The sequence below is a fragment of the Aulonocara stuartgranti genome, assembly GCF_965226115.1.
Source record: "Aulonocara stuartgranti genome assembly, chromosome: 10".
Lineage (NCBI taxonomy): Eukaryota > Metazoa > Chordata > Actinopteri > Cichliformes > Cichlidae > Aulonocara > Aulonocara stuartgranti.
Genome location: NC_138946.1, coordinates 13,452,973 through 13,470,666, shown reverse-complemented (window position 1 = coordinate 13,470,666; position 17,694 = coordinate 13,452,973). Strand labels below are relative to the sequence as shown.

The following is a 17,694-nucleotide window of genomic DNA, read 5'->3' as shown; positions in this document are numbered from 1 at the left end:
TATACAGTAATAAGTTAAAAGCCTAAATCTAACATTTAAACTTTTTCTTTTTTTTTTTTTTAAAACTCAACTTAAACGTACGACTCCACTCTGGAAACTAACTGAAAATAAACCGTATTAAAACAAAAATAAATTAAAAATAAAAACGAATAAAAAGGATAAAACAATAATAGCTGTTTTTATGCACAATTTTTTTTAAATATAAAGTAGGGATTACAGGATGAATAATTACACATTATTAATAATAAACCAGAAGACAAAAATCGGAATCAGGATTGGAAACTAGAAAGAAAACTTCAAGCTACAGCTGTTCAAGATTTGTCTTTAATTCTGCACATTTTTCACAAAAACATTCAAAAGAATATTTAAGGCTGCAGGATTTAAATGATACAAAAAATCAGGGCAACAAAGATGGAATTAAGGAATTAAATTAGTATGCTAAAAATACAAAATATAAAATTTCATAATGAAAAAAGTATACCTTATCAAATACTGTGTATTTATTTACAAAGTCAAGAAAACACCCCAAAAAGAATGCCGTGCAGGATTTAGCCTTTAAGTAATCTCATAAATAAAAAATTTAGATTTGAATAAAGTAGTCTTATTTCACATTTAAGCTTTTTTTACTCTCCCATTTGATTTTTCTGTTGAATTTATAAACTGGATACAGGATAAAATGGGGAAAAATAATTTTCTTAACAAGTGGTTCAAGGAATGAGCAAGCCACAAAGCTGACCAGCTTTTATACACAAGTAAAAACAATTCTGAAAAATCTATCACCTTTTCCCCCTTCAAGTATCTGAACTGAATGTATTTACAAATTACAGGCTGGGCAGTAAATTTTTGATCAAAGAATAACTCAACTAGGTCAGCCATGGTTAAATTAGATAATCATGTAATCTTGTTTCCTACACAGGAAAAATTAGGCGTAAAGAAGAAACTATGAATGTTCAACTCTTGAGGGATGCTTAACTTTACATTTTTTTGAAATATTAAGTAAAGTGATGAGGTATAAAGGGCATGGAACAATAAAGACTGTGTGATACCTTGACTTTCAAAATTATTTCAATTTTTCAGTCGCACCGTGCTGTCAAGATTTAAGCATCCAAGATAACCAAGTAACTAAATCTGCATAATGGCTAAAACTAAAAGAAAATATTATAAATAAACATGTTTTTCCCAAGTTCATTCAATCTTCCTGAATGGACTGAAATGGTGATGCCTCACAGCTGGGCTTGTTTTAACTGACAGGAATCAGCTGTTCTGCCTTTGTTGCATTTTAAATTGCTGATGGGCTTGTGGGGATTATTTGAAATTTTTCGCATTTTATGCGAGGGCTCTGCAGGGGAAAAATTATAAATAAAGAGAAACCCATAGCTGACCTTTGAGTGAACTAGTTCCAAAGAAAACTCATCCTGTGCCGACCTGCCCGGGGGCTCCTGATGCTTAACTGGAGCTCTGAAACATTAGCCAGGTTGAGTCTTGTCCCAGGCAATAACTGCACTTCTGCAGTGCTCACACATTTACAGCCATAAAGCCAAACCCAATCATTTAAGTCAACTTTTAAAGCTTAACTGTCCCATTTGGCATTACTAATCAATTCTACAATAGGTGAAGTCCAAAGTTAATACGTCCTGTCAACATCTCTGCAGAAACAGTTGCCTATTTATACCTAACCAAAAAAAAGGAGTGTGTGGAAAAGGTGGTTGGAGTGAGGGACAGTGCAGTTCAAAATATAAAAGCAAAGAACTCACACACACTGCAGCTGAAAAATATCAAATCATTTATACAAGTTTGTCTAACTTCCTCCCACTGTTCTCTCTCTCTTTCGCTCACACACACACAAATTTGGGTTTGTTCCCATATAGTCTTCACCAAGACTAAAAGCCACGCACGCTAATCAAATAAAAGCAGTCTCGTCTTTTTATATATGTTTTCATTCCCCAGTGCAATTCAGGGTTCTCTCCCCACTTCGGTATGCTTTGTTTTTGTGTCATATCTATTGGATATGGTTCTGCTTGGTCCAGTTTCAGTTTCCAGTCTGATCAAAACAAAAAGTCACCTTATCTGCATTGGTCCCGTCCAGTACAATAGAAGTGATTGAGCCTGTATCCTCAATCTGTTTAGTTTTCTGAAGTTAAATATAGTTCATTAAAATCCAGTTTGGTCTACTCCCATCCACAATCTTCCAGTTCATGTATGCCGTTAAATTATACAAACTCAACATAGTTCTCTGGTATCAGTCCTGTTCGCCCATCAAGAGTCCCTTCCAACCAGCCAGGCTCCCTGGAAGTATGAACTAGACAGAAGGGGGAAAACATGGATATTGTTGAAATGCATTGACATAGAACTGAAATGTTCATAAAAATGTGAAGACACTATGCATACTGAGGGTGAGAGGGTGGAGAAGCAGGCTTAAGATGATGGTTAACACTTCCACATGTTCCCCATCGAGTGTTTAATGTCTAAATACTTTGGAGAGGATATCTCTGGCATCACAGATTGGCTGTTGTTTACTTGTGAGCATGAAACACAGTATGAGCCCGAAACGTCAGGCACGCGTCCTGCAACAGGAAAGTCTTTTCTGTACATGAACATGTAAGTTCATTCTTGTGAAATCATTCATGCAGGAATGAAATTGTTAACTCAAACATACCACTTTTGATGGTTTGTTCCAACAGCTTGGTAAAAGTGCAGTGCAGTTTTAAATTGGAAACATGATTAGATTAGTTTGGGGTGCTGTGGTGGTTAAACATCCTATAAATACGAAAGTGCAACATTGCTACAGGGTTAGATTGTGTGTTCACCAGATTTGTCCACACCAGGAATCTAATTTGCACCAAGCTGCGCACCACATTTACATCAAAGACAGAAAAATAAAACCATGTAAGCCTTTGCACGTATTTGATTCTTACTATTTATGTAGGGGGGGAATGTTAAATTCAGCAAACCTGTAGTATGAATATTATACCGTTGCTTTATTCTTGTAAATGTCAAGAAAGCACTATGAGGTTGTATTATGAGCTCCGTGTGGACAGCTGGGATGCTTCATCCTTCGCCAGCTGTGAGCAGACTGCATTGCTGAGATACCACGTTAAGGATTGGATGTCCCCAAGGACACATTATGACCAAAAGGCCTCGGATAACATGAGTCTGCATTACATAAGCCTAAATAGTCTTTATGCAGTTAATTCTATTTTGGTTTGGGTTTGAAACTACATCCCACCAACATGGAGTATATGTCTACAAGAAAACTTTACTCAGGCCAACTATAATTATAATAGCCAGCAAAGCAGAAGACCCAGTATAGTTATTGTTCTTAAATTTGGCTGATCTCGGGTAATGAAGCCCAGATCTGCACAAAGAAACTGAGATTATATAATCAGAGTCCTAATGGCTCATTCACAGTAGAATAAAAAATGGATTGCAGTCTTCATTCCAGTTGGGAAAAATCAGTAGTTACCCAGTGATTGCATTGAATTTTTTTATATTCGGCGACTGTTTACAAGTAGCTGCATCAACTATTTTGATTGCAAGAATATTCATGCTCAAAATTCCAACTTTAACTCATTTAATTACTTCTAAATTTTCCACGTAATTTTATTACATACATACAAATGTAAAATGTTAAATTTATCAGTGTCTAGTTAAATGAAAATTACTCCAGTGGTATACAGTGGGGCAAAAAAGTATTTAGTCAGCCACCGATTGTGCAAGTTCCCCCACCTAAAATGATGACAGAGGTCAGTAATTTGCACCAGAGGTACACTTCAACTGTGAGAGACAGAATGTGAAAAAAAAAATCCATGAATCCACATGGTAGGATTTGTAAAGAATTTATTGGTAAATCAGGGTGGAAAATAAGTATTTGGTCAATAACAAAAATACAACTCAATACTTTGTAACATAACCTTTGTTGGCAATAACAGAGGTCAAACGTTTACTATAGGTCTTTACCAGGTTTGCACACACAGTAGCTGGTATTTTGGCCCATTCCTCCATGCAGATCTTCTCGAGAGCAGTGATGTTTTGGGGCTGTCGCCGAGCAACACGGACTTTCAACTCCCGCCACAGATTTTCTATGGGGTTGAGGTCTGGAGACTGGCTAGGCCACTCCAGGACTTTCAAATGCTTCTTACGGAGCCACTCCTTTGTTGCCCGGGCGGTGTGTTTTGGATCATTGTCATGTTGGAAGACCCAGCCTCGTTTCATCTTCAAAGTTCTCACTGATGGAAGGAGGTTTTGGCTCAAAATCTCACGATACATGGCCCCATTCATTCTGTCCTTAACACGGATCAGTCGTCCTGTCCCCGTGGCAGAAAAACAGCCCCATAGCATGATGTTTCCACCCCCATGCTTCACAGTAGGTATGGTGTTCTTGGGATGCAACTCAGTATTCTTCTTCCTCCAAACACGACGAGTTGAGTTTATACCAAAAAGTTCTACTTTGGTTTCATCTGACCACATGACATTCTCCCAATCCTCTGCTGTATCATCCATGTGCTCTCTGGCAAACTTCAGACGGGCCTGGACATGCACTGGCTTCAGCAGCGGAACACGTCTGGCACTGCGGGATTTGATTCCCTGCCGTTGTAGTGTGTTACTGATGGTGACCTTTGTTACTTTGGTCCCAGCTCTCTGCAGGTCATTCACCAGGTCCCCCCGTGTGGTTCTGGGATCTTTGCTCACCGTTCTCATGATCATTTTGACCCCACGGGATGAGATCTTGCGTGGAGCCCCAGATCGAGGGAGATTATCAGTGGTCTTGTATGTCTTCCATTTTCTGATGATTGCTCCCACAGTTGATTTTTTCACACCAAGCTGCTTGCCTATTGTAGATTCACTCTTCCCAGTCTGGTGCAGGTCTACAATACTTTTCCTGGTGTCCTTCGAAAGCTCTTTGGTCTTGGCCATGGCGGAGTTTGGAGTCTGACTGTTTGAGGCTGTGGACAGGTGTCTTTTATACAGATGATGAGTTCAAACAGGTGCCATTCATACAGGTAACGAGTGGGGGACAGAAAAGCTTCTTACAGAAGACGTTACAGGTCTGTGAGAGCCAGAGCTTTTCCTTGTTTGAGGTGACCAAATACTTATTTTCCACCCTGATTTACAAATAAATTCTTTACAAATCCTACCATGTGAATTCATGAATTTTTTTTTCACATTCTGTCTCTCACAGTTGAAGTGTACCTCTGGTGCAAATTACTGACCTCTGTCATCATTTTAAGTGGGGGAACTTGCACAATCGGTGGCTGACTAAATACTTTTTTGCCCCACTGTATATTAAGTTTATACTGAGCACTTTTGCCTTAATAATGAATTATTTGAATGAATAAACCTTTTTTATATACTTCTGTTGGATTTTACGTAAAATTATTGCTTCATGGTTACTGAGGGTGAAGAATCTTTTTTTTTTTTTAAGTGAAGGTAATAATTTATCTACACTGTGTCTCTTTGAAATGGGGGACTAGACTAGTTTTATTCTGCCTATATTTTCTTATAAAAGCAACGTTTTCTACATCATTTGGCTGTAAGTTGCCATTTCTACAGAAACTATATCATCGTTTCTGAGGAAAATTTCAGAATTTCCTTTCAAATTAATGAAGTTCTTGCTAAACTATAAATGTAAGCAGTTCAAGTTCATTGTTTTATCAGTAAACTGACGACTGCATTCAATCAAAAACTGACAGCAAACCAACTCTAGCTTACTGCCCACTTGACACACAAAGTGCTTTGAAGACAGAAATTGACATCGAGTGCTCACAGACCTGGTGTCCATCTTCAAAGGACCCATTTCAAAGGAAACGAGAACACTAGATCATTGCACACAGTGACAATAATTTTAGTTACGCAGCAGTGTCCAACCATTATTTTCCTTTGGTAAGGTGGGTAAATAGGAAAGTAAAGAAAGGGGAAAATGTTTAGCATTTCCCTTTATCATGGTTTGTATGTCTCTGGGTAACTTTCATATATATAGTATGCATGTCTTTGCTGTTTGTTACATATTCAGTCCAGTGTATTGCTTTAGCAGCTTGTCTGTTTGCCAGATTCTAAAGTCTCAGCACATTTTATTGCCAGGTGCCAGATAAAATATGTTAAACAAATGTTCTGTGGATCCAGTCTCTGGAATTAGCAGTGTACATTCCTCTATGCTCCTTCATATTCACTTCATATCATAAAGAAGAAGTTCCAGAAGTTCTAGTCAAGGGAAAGTGGTGCTATAAGTCTATCATATATAATTTTTGGACGGCTGACTATTTGGATAAACGTCGAGGATTTTTTGAAAGCCTCAGCACCAAGGCCAAGCAAATTCCCAAGTCTGGATTTTTGTTTTGACAACAAATAGTTTCTATACGCCAACCCACATTCTTTCCTTTTTCCTTTCTGCTGGCAAGTCCAGATTGTGACTCACCATTCTCAAAGATGGTCCCAGCGATGAAGGACAGCTCAGAGTCGTGCTCTGCCTTGCAGGCGTATAGAGCTCGAGCTTTTCTGCCCGTGAAACTGGAAATAAGAAGAGAGTTACACTGAGCCAGTAATCAGACACCAAAGTAGTACCTCAATTTAACACAAATGGCAGGTTGGTCACTTTATATGCTCTGTTTATTAAGTATCAGATGGTTAAATTCACACATGGACTTTTTCCTTTTCCTGATTTTAGAGTAGGTATAAAATATTAGTGCATGACTGTACATCATGCAAAGCTACACTTAGCAGAGGATTAACAGCCCTACAGTTGATCCTCTGTGGAAACAGGCCTATGTCCAGAAATCTGCTGAGGGGGAGCACCCAGTGCTTGTGAGAACAACCCTATCCTTTTGCTTGTGTGGAGGATCTGAAGATAAAGATAATGAAGCTTTTTGTTCTATATCAGGAATGACAAAAAAAATTATCTGTACATGTTCAAACCTGAACCAGGTCTTTGATATGGAACTGGACAGGAATGAACCCACCACAGCGTTTCTGTTTGGTAAATAATACACTCATTACCTGCTTATTGTGTGACATGACTCTGAATTAGTCTTTAAAAATAAGCTGTACGTCAGTGTTAACTGCACATGAGGATGTGTTTGCATATGTTTACTTAATTATTTGACACTCTGGACATGGTTTTATGTCGACACTGTAATATTCCATGGTGTTGTATCTCTTTAAAGTTCTAGCTTGTCATTTCTTTCTGCCTTGTAAACTTTACCTTTTCATTCAGATATAATTTACTGTTATATCTGTCTACCGTCTCCTACTGAGTCATTTAGAGGTCACAGCTTTAAAGACCTGATATTTTGAGGGTGCAAAGCACTTGAAAAGAATACTAGCTGTTATCAGCTTCTAAAACAGCACCAGGACACTTAAGGCTTAAAATGTTAAGCACTGAAATGAACTGTAGTGACAGACACTATATATCTACCAAGGTTCAGATGAATAACTGCATCAAATTAAGGCGTATTTTTATTGCCGTTTCAATAGAGAGGCTCATATTAGAATGACTGCTGCTTGACGTGTCCTTGATTTGAGATACTGCGGTAATACCCCGAGGGACGAGTTAGCTCTTAAGCTCTCTCGTTTCATGGGGAAGAGGAGAGGTCAGTCACATCCACTACACCAATGCCTCTTGAGCTCTGCTGGCTGGAAGTGTGTTGATCAAATTAACTACAATAATGGAGATCCATAAGCTTTCAGATAAGGTTTTTTAACTAGTTGGGCAAATATTACAATTTTGTATAAATATATTTTTCCTGAATAATAATTGATGACAACTGCTTTCATCTTTCAAAAGTTCCATCTTTTTTACTTTCATGCCGTCCTAGACTTTTGCAGTTTAAGGTTTCTTAGAATGAGCACAGTTTGCAGTTTCATTCTTATTGCTGGCAAGTCAGCATCATGTCATTTCATAAATACTGTGCACTAACCTGACAGGGGAGGAGTCACTGGAGGCGGAAGATATTGGCTGTGGACTGGAAGGGGCTGAGAACATCGGCCAGGAGGGCGAACGTGGAGAAGTGGGACTGGAAGACGTTGCACTGAAGGACAAATTTACAGAGAATGACATGTTGATAGAATTAGATAAAAACAGGATAAATAACACCTCATGTTGATACCCTAAAGTACTGGAAATTAGGTGTGACAAGTGGCAAGTGTGACTTTAAAGCAGTTTTAAATGTACCTTGTTGGTATGCTGGCGCGAGGCTTCGGGTTCAGCCTGGAAACACACACACAAGAAAAGAAGACAAAGTGAATCAATCAGTTGTTATCAGTGCATTTTATTACATACAGAAGTGTTTCTGGACTTGGGAAAATACATTGTGGAATGAATTTGTACATTATAAATTGAGAGACAATGATGTCCACAGTTCTACATGAGAGTTTTCCACCACATGAGGAATAAATGACAAGTCAGCAAAGTAGCCCTCCAATCTCGCTTAGCTAAAATAGTGAATCCAGAAGCCAAACCATACCAACTTCTGTAAAAGTGTAATGTGCTTCGTGTTCAACTAAAACAACAAGAATAATGGAGGCTAATATGGAGGCTGTTTGAATTTTCCCTTGGTGAAGTCCTAACACAGTCCCAGTTGAATCTTGCGGTCTGTAAACACAGTGGGTAGAGGTCAGAGTGTGGATGTTCTCCCTGTGGTTGCACAGGTTTAATTTTCCACTCATGCTGCCCTTGACCAAGGAATTGGTGTGCATTTGTAGTTGTCTCCTGGGTGCTGCATAGTTGATTCCCACTGCCCCTAATAATTAGGATGGGTTAAATGCAAAGACGTAGGAGGGTAAACACGATATCCTTATATTTATCCTTACATGTAACAAAAAAAAAAAAAAAAAAAAAAAAAATCAACAAGACTTTAATTAGGTGGGGATAAAAAAAAAATCAATAACTATAAAGGACTGATCCAAGAATCAGTTGTAGTGATACTCTTTGTAAGAGAATAGTCATAGATGCAGTTTTGGTCAACGTGGTGATGTTAAATGTATTTCAACTTTCTCAGCAAGATCCATGTCTTCACCAGAGATGGGCAGTAGCGTGTTAAAAGTAATGTGTTACTGTAATCTGATTACTTTATTAGTAAAGTAAGGGATTACTATGGCAAAAAAGTAATTAGATTACTGTTACTTTCCCATAAGCACGCTACGTTACCGCATTACTAAACCGTGATTTTGTTTGTGATGTTTGTGGGAGTGTCTCATGATAATGACGAACAAGCGTGCAGCGTCCGTAGCAACAACAGACGTGTGTAGATCAACAATGAATAATATGGATTGTGAAGGAGAGTACGACCATGCAGCGTTTAAAGCTCGAAGTACTGACTTTACTTTGAGTTCGATTCTGTAAAAAAGTGACAAAAACATTCGCGTCTGCTGTACACTCTGCGTGGGGGAAAAAACTTTTTCTACAGCGAAAAATTTAACTTCAAATCTGAGCAAGCACCTAGAACGCTGCCATGGGAATGTGAAATTCACAGAGAAACCCCCGGATCCCCCCACTGACATGACTGCTGTGGCACTAGGCAAACCTCCACATGCCCCACTCCTGCTAAACAGGTAAAAATAGATTTAAGAACGACTGTACTTAGTGCCGCTGAATCTTTGCAAGTACTTGCATCTATTTGAGTGTAAACACAAAACATTGTTTTAGTTCATATGCTGAAATATGCAGAGAATAGGTTAAAATGTTAAACAAATTCCTTCAAGTCAAAGACTGTTGCGTATAATTTAATTTTTGCCTGATGCGAAGTGCATAAAGTTAAAAGATTCAAACTAAAACAAGCTTTAAAAAGAGACTTTCTCATTTGATTCAATTTTATATGATGGATAATGCAGAAAAAAATAGAATTGGGCTGAAAGGTCTATTGATTTATAACACATTCATGTCGTGTATTTAATAATAATAAGAAGAAGAACTTTTTTTTGTTTTTTAGAACTTTGTTTTTTTATTTATCCCGAGGGAAATTCTTTTGTCATAAACATGCTCAATGCAGCAAGAGAGACAGAGGAACAGTGTAATAAGTTTATGTTATGTTTTTAAAAAGTCACTAAGTAATAAAGTAACTATTTACCTCAGAAAAGTAATGGGATAACTTTCTTAGAGAAATAATAATAATAAAGTAACTTGACCAACACTGGACTTCCCCAAAAGATTTTTCATTCAGTCTTTCTAATCCAATGATGCAGGATGCAGATGAACTGTCACTTTTAACACACAAAGATTACATAAAAGGCAACACCAGATTGTTTCAGAGATTAAAACGTAAATGCATCACAGAAAACTGGCATGTAAATTAAGCCAGCAGAATCACAAAGAACCAGAACACCCACTGTTGTGCATTCACAGCACTGAAAACACAGCCATGCTGCTGTGCATCATCCCCTACGTCGACGTTTATTTTGGGCTTTCTTTTGGAAGCCTTTGCTTCTTCTTACTTGTATTACTCATAAAAGCTAAATACTAAAAAAAAAGTCGTATATTTATACACCTATTTCTAAACTGAATTTTTCCTGGGAGTCTTATTTGCAGGTCTTCTTATTCTTATACTTATTCTTAATAGCACAAGCAATTTGCCTCAATTGTTTAATTAAAAAGATTTCAAACTGATTCTTGAGCTACTTCTGATTGCTTCAATCACCAGGAATCCAACAAGTGAACACATTTAACTGGCCTTTAACCCTCCTGCCATCCTTTAAAAAACTCACACCCATCACCCTAGGGACCATTCTCAGCCACGCCATAAAAAGACCATATATCCATATTTTATTCCACTTTAAATTAGCCAACCTTGTAAAACTACTCCTCCCTGAAATATTCATGTAAAGTTTTAATTATATTTTCGTTGTTTTAACCCTTCAAATCCCAGTGTTATTACATGAGCGCCCTGTGTTATAAGCCCCAAAAACCAAAAAACGAAACTAAATATTTCCACAAAAAACCAGTTGAAGTAATATGTGATTGTCATTATAAGTAGGCCTTTAGATGGACCAAAGATTGGCACCAACATACATTTTGACCTGCCATTATTTTTTTTGCATTTTTTTTGCAATTTAAAAATTAAAACTTCAAGGCCCTGAGTCTTCATTGACATCCAAGAAAAGAAGAAAAAATAAAATCATATGATGATAATTTGGGGTTGAAAAATAGCGTTTATAATGGAAGTCAATGGGCAGAAAATGGTCCCCAGGGTGATGGGTGTGGGGATTTCTGCTGCTCAGCCATTTTAGGCTGATTTAAGGAATTCACACTGGAATATTAACATTGACAGGTAAAAACTATCCTGTGGCAAGTTTGGTTATATTCCACTGAACACAGTGGAAATGGCAGCCATTTAACACATAGCAGTGGCACAAAAAGGTCCCAAGAAGGCAGGAAGGTTAAAATACTCAATTTGCCCCCATAATCAGTGACAATTTATTAGAAGAATGGAGTTAAAAGGACATATTATAGCCAACAGTGCCAAAATAGTAGCATTTGATATGTTATAGTGGATTCAAAAGGTAGCCAGAAAGTACAGGAAATCTGAGTAGAATTTTCTATTTGTGAAATACTTTGAGAGGTAATTTTAAATTCTGTGAAGATTTTTTTTTACCATACCAAACAGAAGAAGTAATTTGAATGAACAGTGAGGTGAAAAATTCTATATATCCTTCCACTAAAAATGGTAAAAAGAGAGAAACTCTAATAAATGGGCTACTGTAAAGATATGGCTTCTTTATTATTTTATTTTAACAATCTGCACCTGCCTAGCAAAAGCAGACTGTACTCTTTTTCTTCCAGTGTCAGATCAATCCCCTCATTCATTTTATATAACATCACATTGGTGAGTCAGAGGATTATTATTTTTTCCTCTTATCTCCCTCTCTGCACAGCGTCAACAGATTCATAGTCGGCTCTATTCTATATTATAACAGCCTTTCCCTTTTTTTGATGATGTAACATATGGTTGCTATGGTGACGTAGCTATATTTAAAAGTTAGTTTTGTGATGTTTTGTTTCAGGGACCCTGTGACAGACTGGCAACCTGTCCAGGGAAACTGAATGAGCTGAGGATGGATGGATGTTTTTGGGACACTACAATAAAAGCATCAGTAAAATAGCTTTTAGATCAGTAACTCAGTGCACACAGAACAAGACAAACACACATAAACAAAGATGATAAGTGATACATATATCTTTGTTGACCTTAGAAACATCTAGAAACAGTTTCACCCCCTCCATAATTATTTTGGAGCTCTTCTTACACCATCAGTATTTGGCAACTCCAGAGTGAGAGAAGTACGAGTTGGAAGATCAATCTTGCAACTTCTAACTTCTAAATTTACTTTAGAAAATAAATTATTAGAAAGTCAAACTACTTCAACTTGATGTTAACTCTGAACTCTGGTAAATAAACTAGTAACAGGACAGGAAGTGAGATCATTTGGTTTAAATAAGCTCAAAAAGGCACTTTGATATTATCACCGTGGCTTTATCAGGATCAGCAGAGTCACAGTAACTGATCCATCCTTTTCTACTTTATTCTCCACTCAGAGATCAATCAACATTAAAAAAAAAAAAATCAATCAGTGTGGACAGCACCCTTTAACTGTCACTAATCACAGATCACTGTGATAGACACGGCAAGAGGGGACCAACTTCTATGTCAGTAAAACTATGCAAGAATACATTTTGAGAATTAACAATGCAATTATAAATAATCTGAATATTTCATGGTGAATGTCGTGTTTATTTTGCAACGAATATGACCTGTACTCATGGAATCAGCTGCCTGATTTTTTTTCTTTTGTTTTTAAAGTGGACTTCATGCTGCTGAGTCACAACACCACCATGTAGTGTTTGCCTCTGCAGATGTGAGAGCGACAAATACAGTTTACAGCCTTAAACAAGAATTTATAGTTTAAGAAATAAATCAGATTGACCCCAGAATTGCCTGCAAATGTTGAGTCTGGACTCAAAACACAAGGGTGCAAAAAGCTCTGAGAACATTTTAGTAATGAGAATCATAAATTTTACTTACTTCTTTTGTCACAGAGCCCAGCATTACCTGTACGCAAGGTTAAAGTAGTGCAGAGAAAAGTGAGAGGCTGGTTTTTACTTATACTACATGTCCATTTTTACTGATGGTGGCATGAATTTATCCCTTATTAGAGCTCTGAAGTAATCAGTGTAATATCTGTAATATCCTGAGAGCAGGAAGGAGAAAAAATATTTATATAAACAAGCTGTTTATCAATAAAAGCAGCCAAAGCAGACACATGTAATCTGGTAATGCATGTGTGTAAAAGGGTGTTATGCTGTTAGGAGGGAGTATCTTGATGACAGCCTGTCTACAAATCCTTAATGGATGTTTTTCTTCTTCCTCTCATTGATGGCACGTGAGAGTGTTTTTTTCAGTCACTCTCTCTATACTAATCAATCTCCACTAAACAATTATTTTCTTGCTTTGCTTTCTTTTCATTAAAAATAAAAAAAACAGCACGATAAATACAAAACAATTCACTGACTTTCACAAAGAGACAAGAGCAGAGCAGAGCAGGAGGTTTTTGGCATTTACATTTTCACCTTAGAACATCAGGTCCAGGCCACCGTCGACCTCGTAGATTTGACCCAACTCAGACCCCAGTGCATTGCAGACTGACATCTCTTTTAGGTTTGCCTCTAGACGTAGTCAAAGGTTTGCAGGTTTGTAAAAAGCACCTGACAAATAGTAGTAGGGAATAGGAGAACAGACAGAGCTAACGATGTCAACCGGTTGCTCTGTAGCTCTGCGCATATGATGAGGTCGCTGAGGCTGGTTTTTCCTGCCAATTTGTGATGTGGCTCTGGGAGAATATGAAATGATGATCCGAGCTGGGATCAGAGTCAGTTACACATATCTATCTTTGCTAGTCCAGTCCAGCAGCTTAGGAATGACTCTTTTCCCCAAGGTGTAGTGTATTCACTCTGGCTGAAAATCCCTCAACAGCTAAATCGAAAATCCTCTAATGTGTGTCTGTTCACACTGAGCTGGTAGAGTTTTGATTCCATGCTGGTCATTTTTTTCTTTTCTTTCTCGATTGTAGGAATTTTAAAGGCCTTATTTTCAGAGGATGGGCAGGCATGAAAGCAGGGAGACAGCAAGTGACACCCAAACCTCAAACCAAGGACCCTGCAGTAACCTTTGGCATATACACCAAAAAGCAGAAGTAAATAAAGCAAAGTAAATTAAGCAAGTTCGAATTTACCTTTAACATGCTTGGAGACATACAGTGCAAACAGAAAGGGACATAAAGTATAAAAAACAATTACATCAAACATACGGTTCTGCCCAAGCACAAGTATAAGGGGATAAAAGGAAAAAACATAATTGTTCACTACAGTCATTAAATGCTTCTTCCTTGTGACTCATAAAGCAAAGAGTTTCCAAAAAAGCCCTTTTCTCTGTCGGCTGTTCTCTGTATTCTTCAGAGCATCTCTTAAAGCACCTGTTCCTGCTGTGCATTCTTATTTCTCCCCTCATTTCACATATCACGAATAACACTTCTCTAGACATCCTAATGTGGACCCTGGGCTCAGTTTAAAAAAAAAAAAAAATATCCCAAATACATTTATTATTACACCTGGAATATAAAGTATGTGTTTTCTATGAATTGTGTGCACAAATCACTCAAATTATTAAACGATGAAAAATGTAAGTTGTGACTTTTTGTATGCATAAACATTTTTTTATCCGTTAGCTTTCTCTCCATCAAGCAGAGCAGCAGTTGCGTGGAGCCCATTAAATTTCAATTGTATCACTACAGCATACGGGCATACATCTTTTGTTTTATGTTGTACACACAATATAGAGTATACTGTCTATATACAGCCATTGGCTTTCGTTTGAAAAAAAAAATGCTTTCAATAATATTAGTATTAAAGATATAAAGATGATTTTTTTTTAATTTATTTTGTTTTTTTACTGATTGATCTATTGTGATTAGTAAAGATAGCATTTAAGCCAAATATAAGCATACCATAAGAAACAGGAAAATACTTCAAATACATCATAAGGATGGCTCCAACCGACCGCATACTCAGTGAATACCTCAGGCAGCAGAAACCCAAGAAAGAAGAGGATAAGGAGGATCCATCATGGAAGGATAGACCCCTATCTGTACCACCAGCAGACCGAGGAAGTGGCTGACCTCCAGAAGTCCTACCAGTGGCTGGACAAAGCTGGACTGAAAGACAGCACAGAGGCAGTAATCATGGCAGCACAGGAATAAGCGCTGGGCTGGGGTCTATCACATCAGGCAAGACCTCAGGTGCAGGCTGTGTAAAGATGGCCCTGAGACAATCCAGCACATAACAGCAAGGTGTAAGATGTTAGCTGGCAGGGCATACATGGAACTCCATAACCAAGTGGCCGGCATAGTGTACAGAAACATCTGTGGCGAGTATGGCCTGGAAGTCCTGAGGTCAAAATGGAAGACGCCCCCAAGGGTGGTGAAAAATGACCGAGATACGATCCTGTGGGACGTCCAGATAAAGAGAGACAAAACGGTGATGGCTATCCAACCAGACATAGTGGTGGTAGACAAACAGAGGAAGACGGCCGTAGTGATAGATGTAACAGTTCTGAATGACAGCAACATCAAGAAGAAGGAAGCTGCAGAAGTACCAAGGGGTCAGAGAAGATGTGGAGGGTGTTGAGTCTATGTTTCCACAGGCCCCGCTAGTTTAGAGACTTATTCCTCATAAAGAACGAAAACAAGACAGAACATCTTCAACCGGTCTTTTACTCGCTAACGAGGGAGAGCTTTGGTCAGAACCAGGCAGTGGAGCAATGCTCCTCACCTGTCTCTAGCCCAAATCCTTCAAAGAGCAGCTCCCCTCGTAGCCTTTTTATTGACATGACAGTTACAATACACATCACAGCACAAGCACCTCCCACCGTAAACCCCCCCAATGGTTCTAAGACAAGGCACTATATGTGTGTGTGTGTGTGTGTGTGTGTGTGTGTGTGTGTGTGTGTGTGTGTGTGTGTGTGTGTGTATGTGTGTGCAAGAACTCGTGTGTGTGTGTGTGTGTGTGTGTGTGTGTGTATGCAAGAACTCGTGTGTGTGTGTGTGTGTGTGTGTGTGTGTGTGTGTGTGTGTGTGGGTCATGGGGGTGCGTTTGTGTGACCTCCTGCTCACCAAAAGGGTCATAAAAGCAGGAAGCTTACAACAAAAGAAACAGATCTTTCAGATAAGATGTATCTACAATAAAACCTCCCCCAGCACAGAGTGGCTGGAGAGGTGGTGCTTGAACTGAGACTTTACAAATTTAAGAAACACAATGACAACATTCAACAATTTGACTTAACAAGTGGTCCCAGTGGTAATAGAAGCACTAGGTACAGTGACTCCCAAGCTAGGCAAGTGGCTCCAGTGAATCCCAGGAACAACATCATCAACAAGGGCAGGAGGTATGTTTCTGTTCTGTTACAGTCCACAGCCATACTCAAGTAATCAGCAGCCAAAAGTATTTTTGTTGTTTGATGAAGGAAACCTTACAGTACTGATCGCCGTTCATTTCTAACATTAATCAAAGTTCAGATTGAAGATGCAAAATTGACACAGAACTCACACAAATAACAAAGTTGATAAACAAAGGCTGGGTGGAACAGTAGCATGCTGTTGAGAAAATTAAAAAATGAATTCCAAGCCGTGGGAGATAATAAAGGAGAATGAGTGGCAGTATCAGTGGAAGAGAAGGAGAAACAATTATTGGTGACAGACTGGGCCTGCAGTCTTTATAACTAGGTGTATGTTAACAACAAACACCATAAAATAATATCAGGATGACAGACAGAAGATATTGTTTGTGTTCCTGTACATTTGTGTGTCAGACCATATGCCTGGCCAACCTTTGTCTCTGTGAGTTCCAGATTTAACGTTTACATAAAAACATGGTTATTTTCAGCAGGAGACAGGTTCAGTCAGCCCTCTGATAATATTTTTATCTCAGCTGGTTTCAGTTCTTAAACTGACAATCAGACAAGATAATCTGACAAGCGAACACACTGTGAGAGGTAAATCTGAGACACTTATTACCATACCAACTTTTTAATGCCATACATTGAGTTTTAAACTAAAAGTGCACTGAAAAAAACCAAAGTCACAATCTTTTAGAAGTTGGATTTAAGGTGCATCGACTCCACGTGGGACATGTCATCTGCTGCATGTCACCCTCTCATCAGTGAAGAAAGGGGTTTATGACTGGATGTACGTTTGCCACGTTTGTCATGCTGCTTTGCAACAGATCATGAAAGAAAGAAAAAAACTCAGCTTTTGCACAGCATGACAAATATCAAGTACCATTTATGCTTTTTCATTGTATCAAAACCTGCTTGGCTAGATTATGCAGCAGCTATTTTTAAATTTTATTCATTCAGGAGAAGCAGACAGCTGCAGAACTTCACCAGAATCCTTTGGGATTTAACCAGCCAGTCAAAAGTATACTTCACTAAGCTCCTGTCAACCATACATGGAGATGTATACTGATATACAAATATGTAGCACAGTGTTTCATCAGTGTGATTGAAAACAGTTCACATAGTGTATATATTTTTTAGTTTGTATGTATATTTGAAGTTAAATGTTTTCATATTTGTGCACAGAGCTTTATCTGCTGTACCTCATATATTAATATGTTCAAAATACCCTTTAAAAAACCATTAGACTGCTAAGTTATCTTTA

At 38.1% G+C, this 17,694-nt stretch overlaps 1 protein-coding gene across 4 annotated transcripts in view; it reads right to left on the bottom strand.

Annotated features, from left to right (window-relative positions):
* Window positions 1–305: 305 nt before the first annotated feature.
* LOC309715936 (rho GTPase-activating protein 26-like) overlaps window positions 306–17,694 on the bottom strand; it is an 86,239-nt gene continuing 68,850 nt past the window's right edge. For all 4 annotated transcript variants that reach the window (XM_082549439.1, XM_082549440.1, XM_082549441.1 and 1 more), the window contains exons 22-25: window positions 8,165–8,200; window positions 7,911–8,021; window positions 6,413–6,504; window positions 306–2,299 (exon numbers count right to left, since the gene is read on the bottom strand). In XM_082549439.1, coding sequence (XP_082405565.1) covers window positions 2,211–2,299; window positions 6,413–6,504; window positions 7,911–8,021; window positions 8,165–8,200 — 328 coding nt within the window. In that variant the 3' untranslated portion in view covers window positions 306–2,210. The remainder of the gene's footprint in view (window positions 2,300–6,412; window positions 6,505–7,910; window positions 8,022–8,164; window positions 8,201–17,694) is intronic.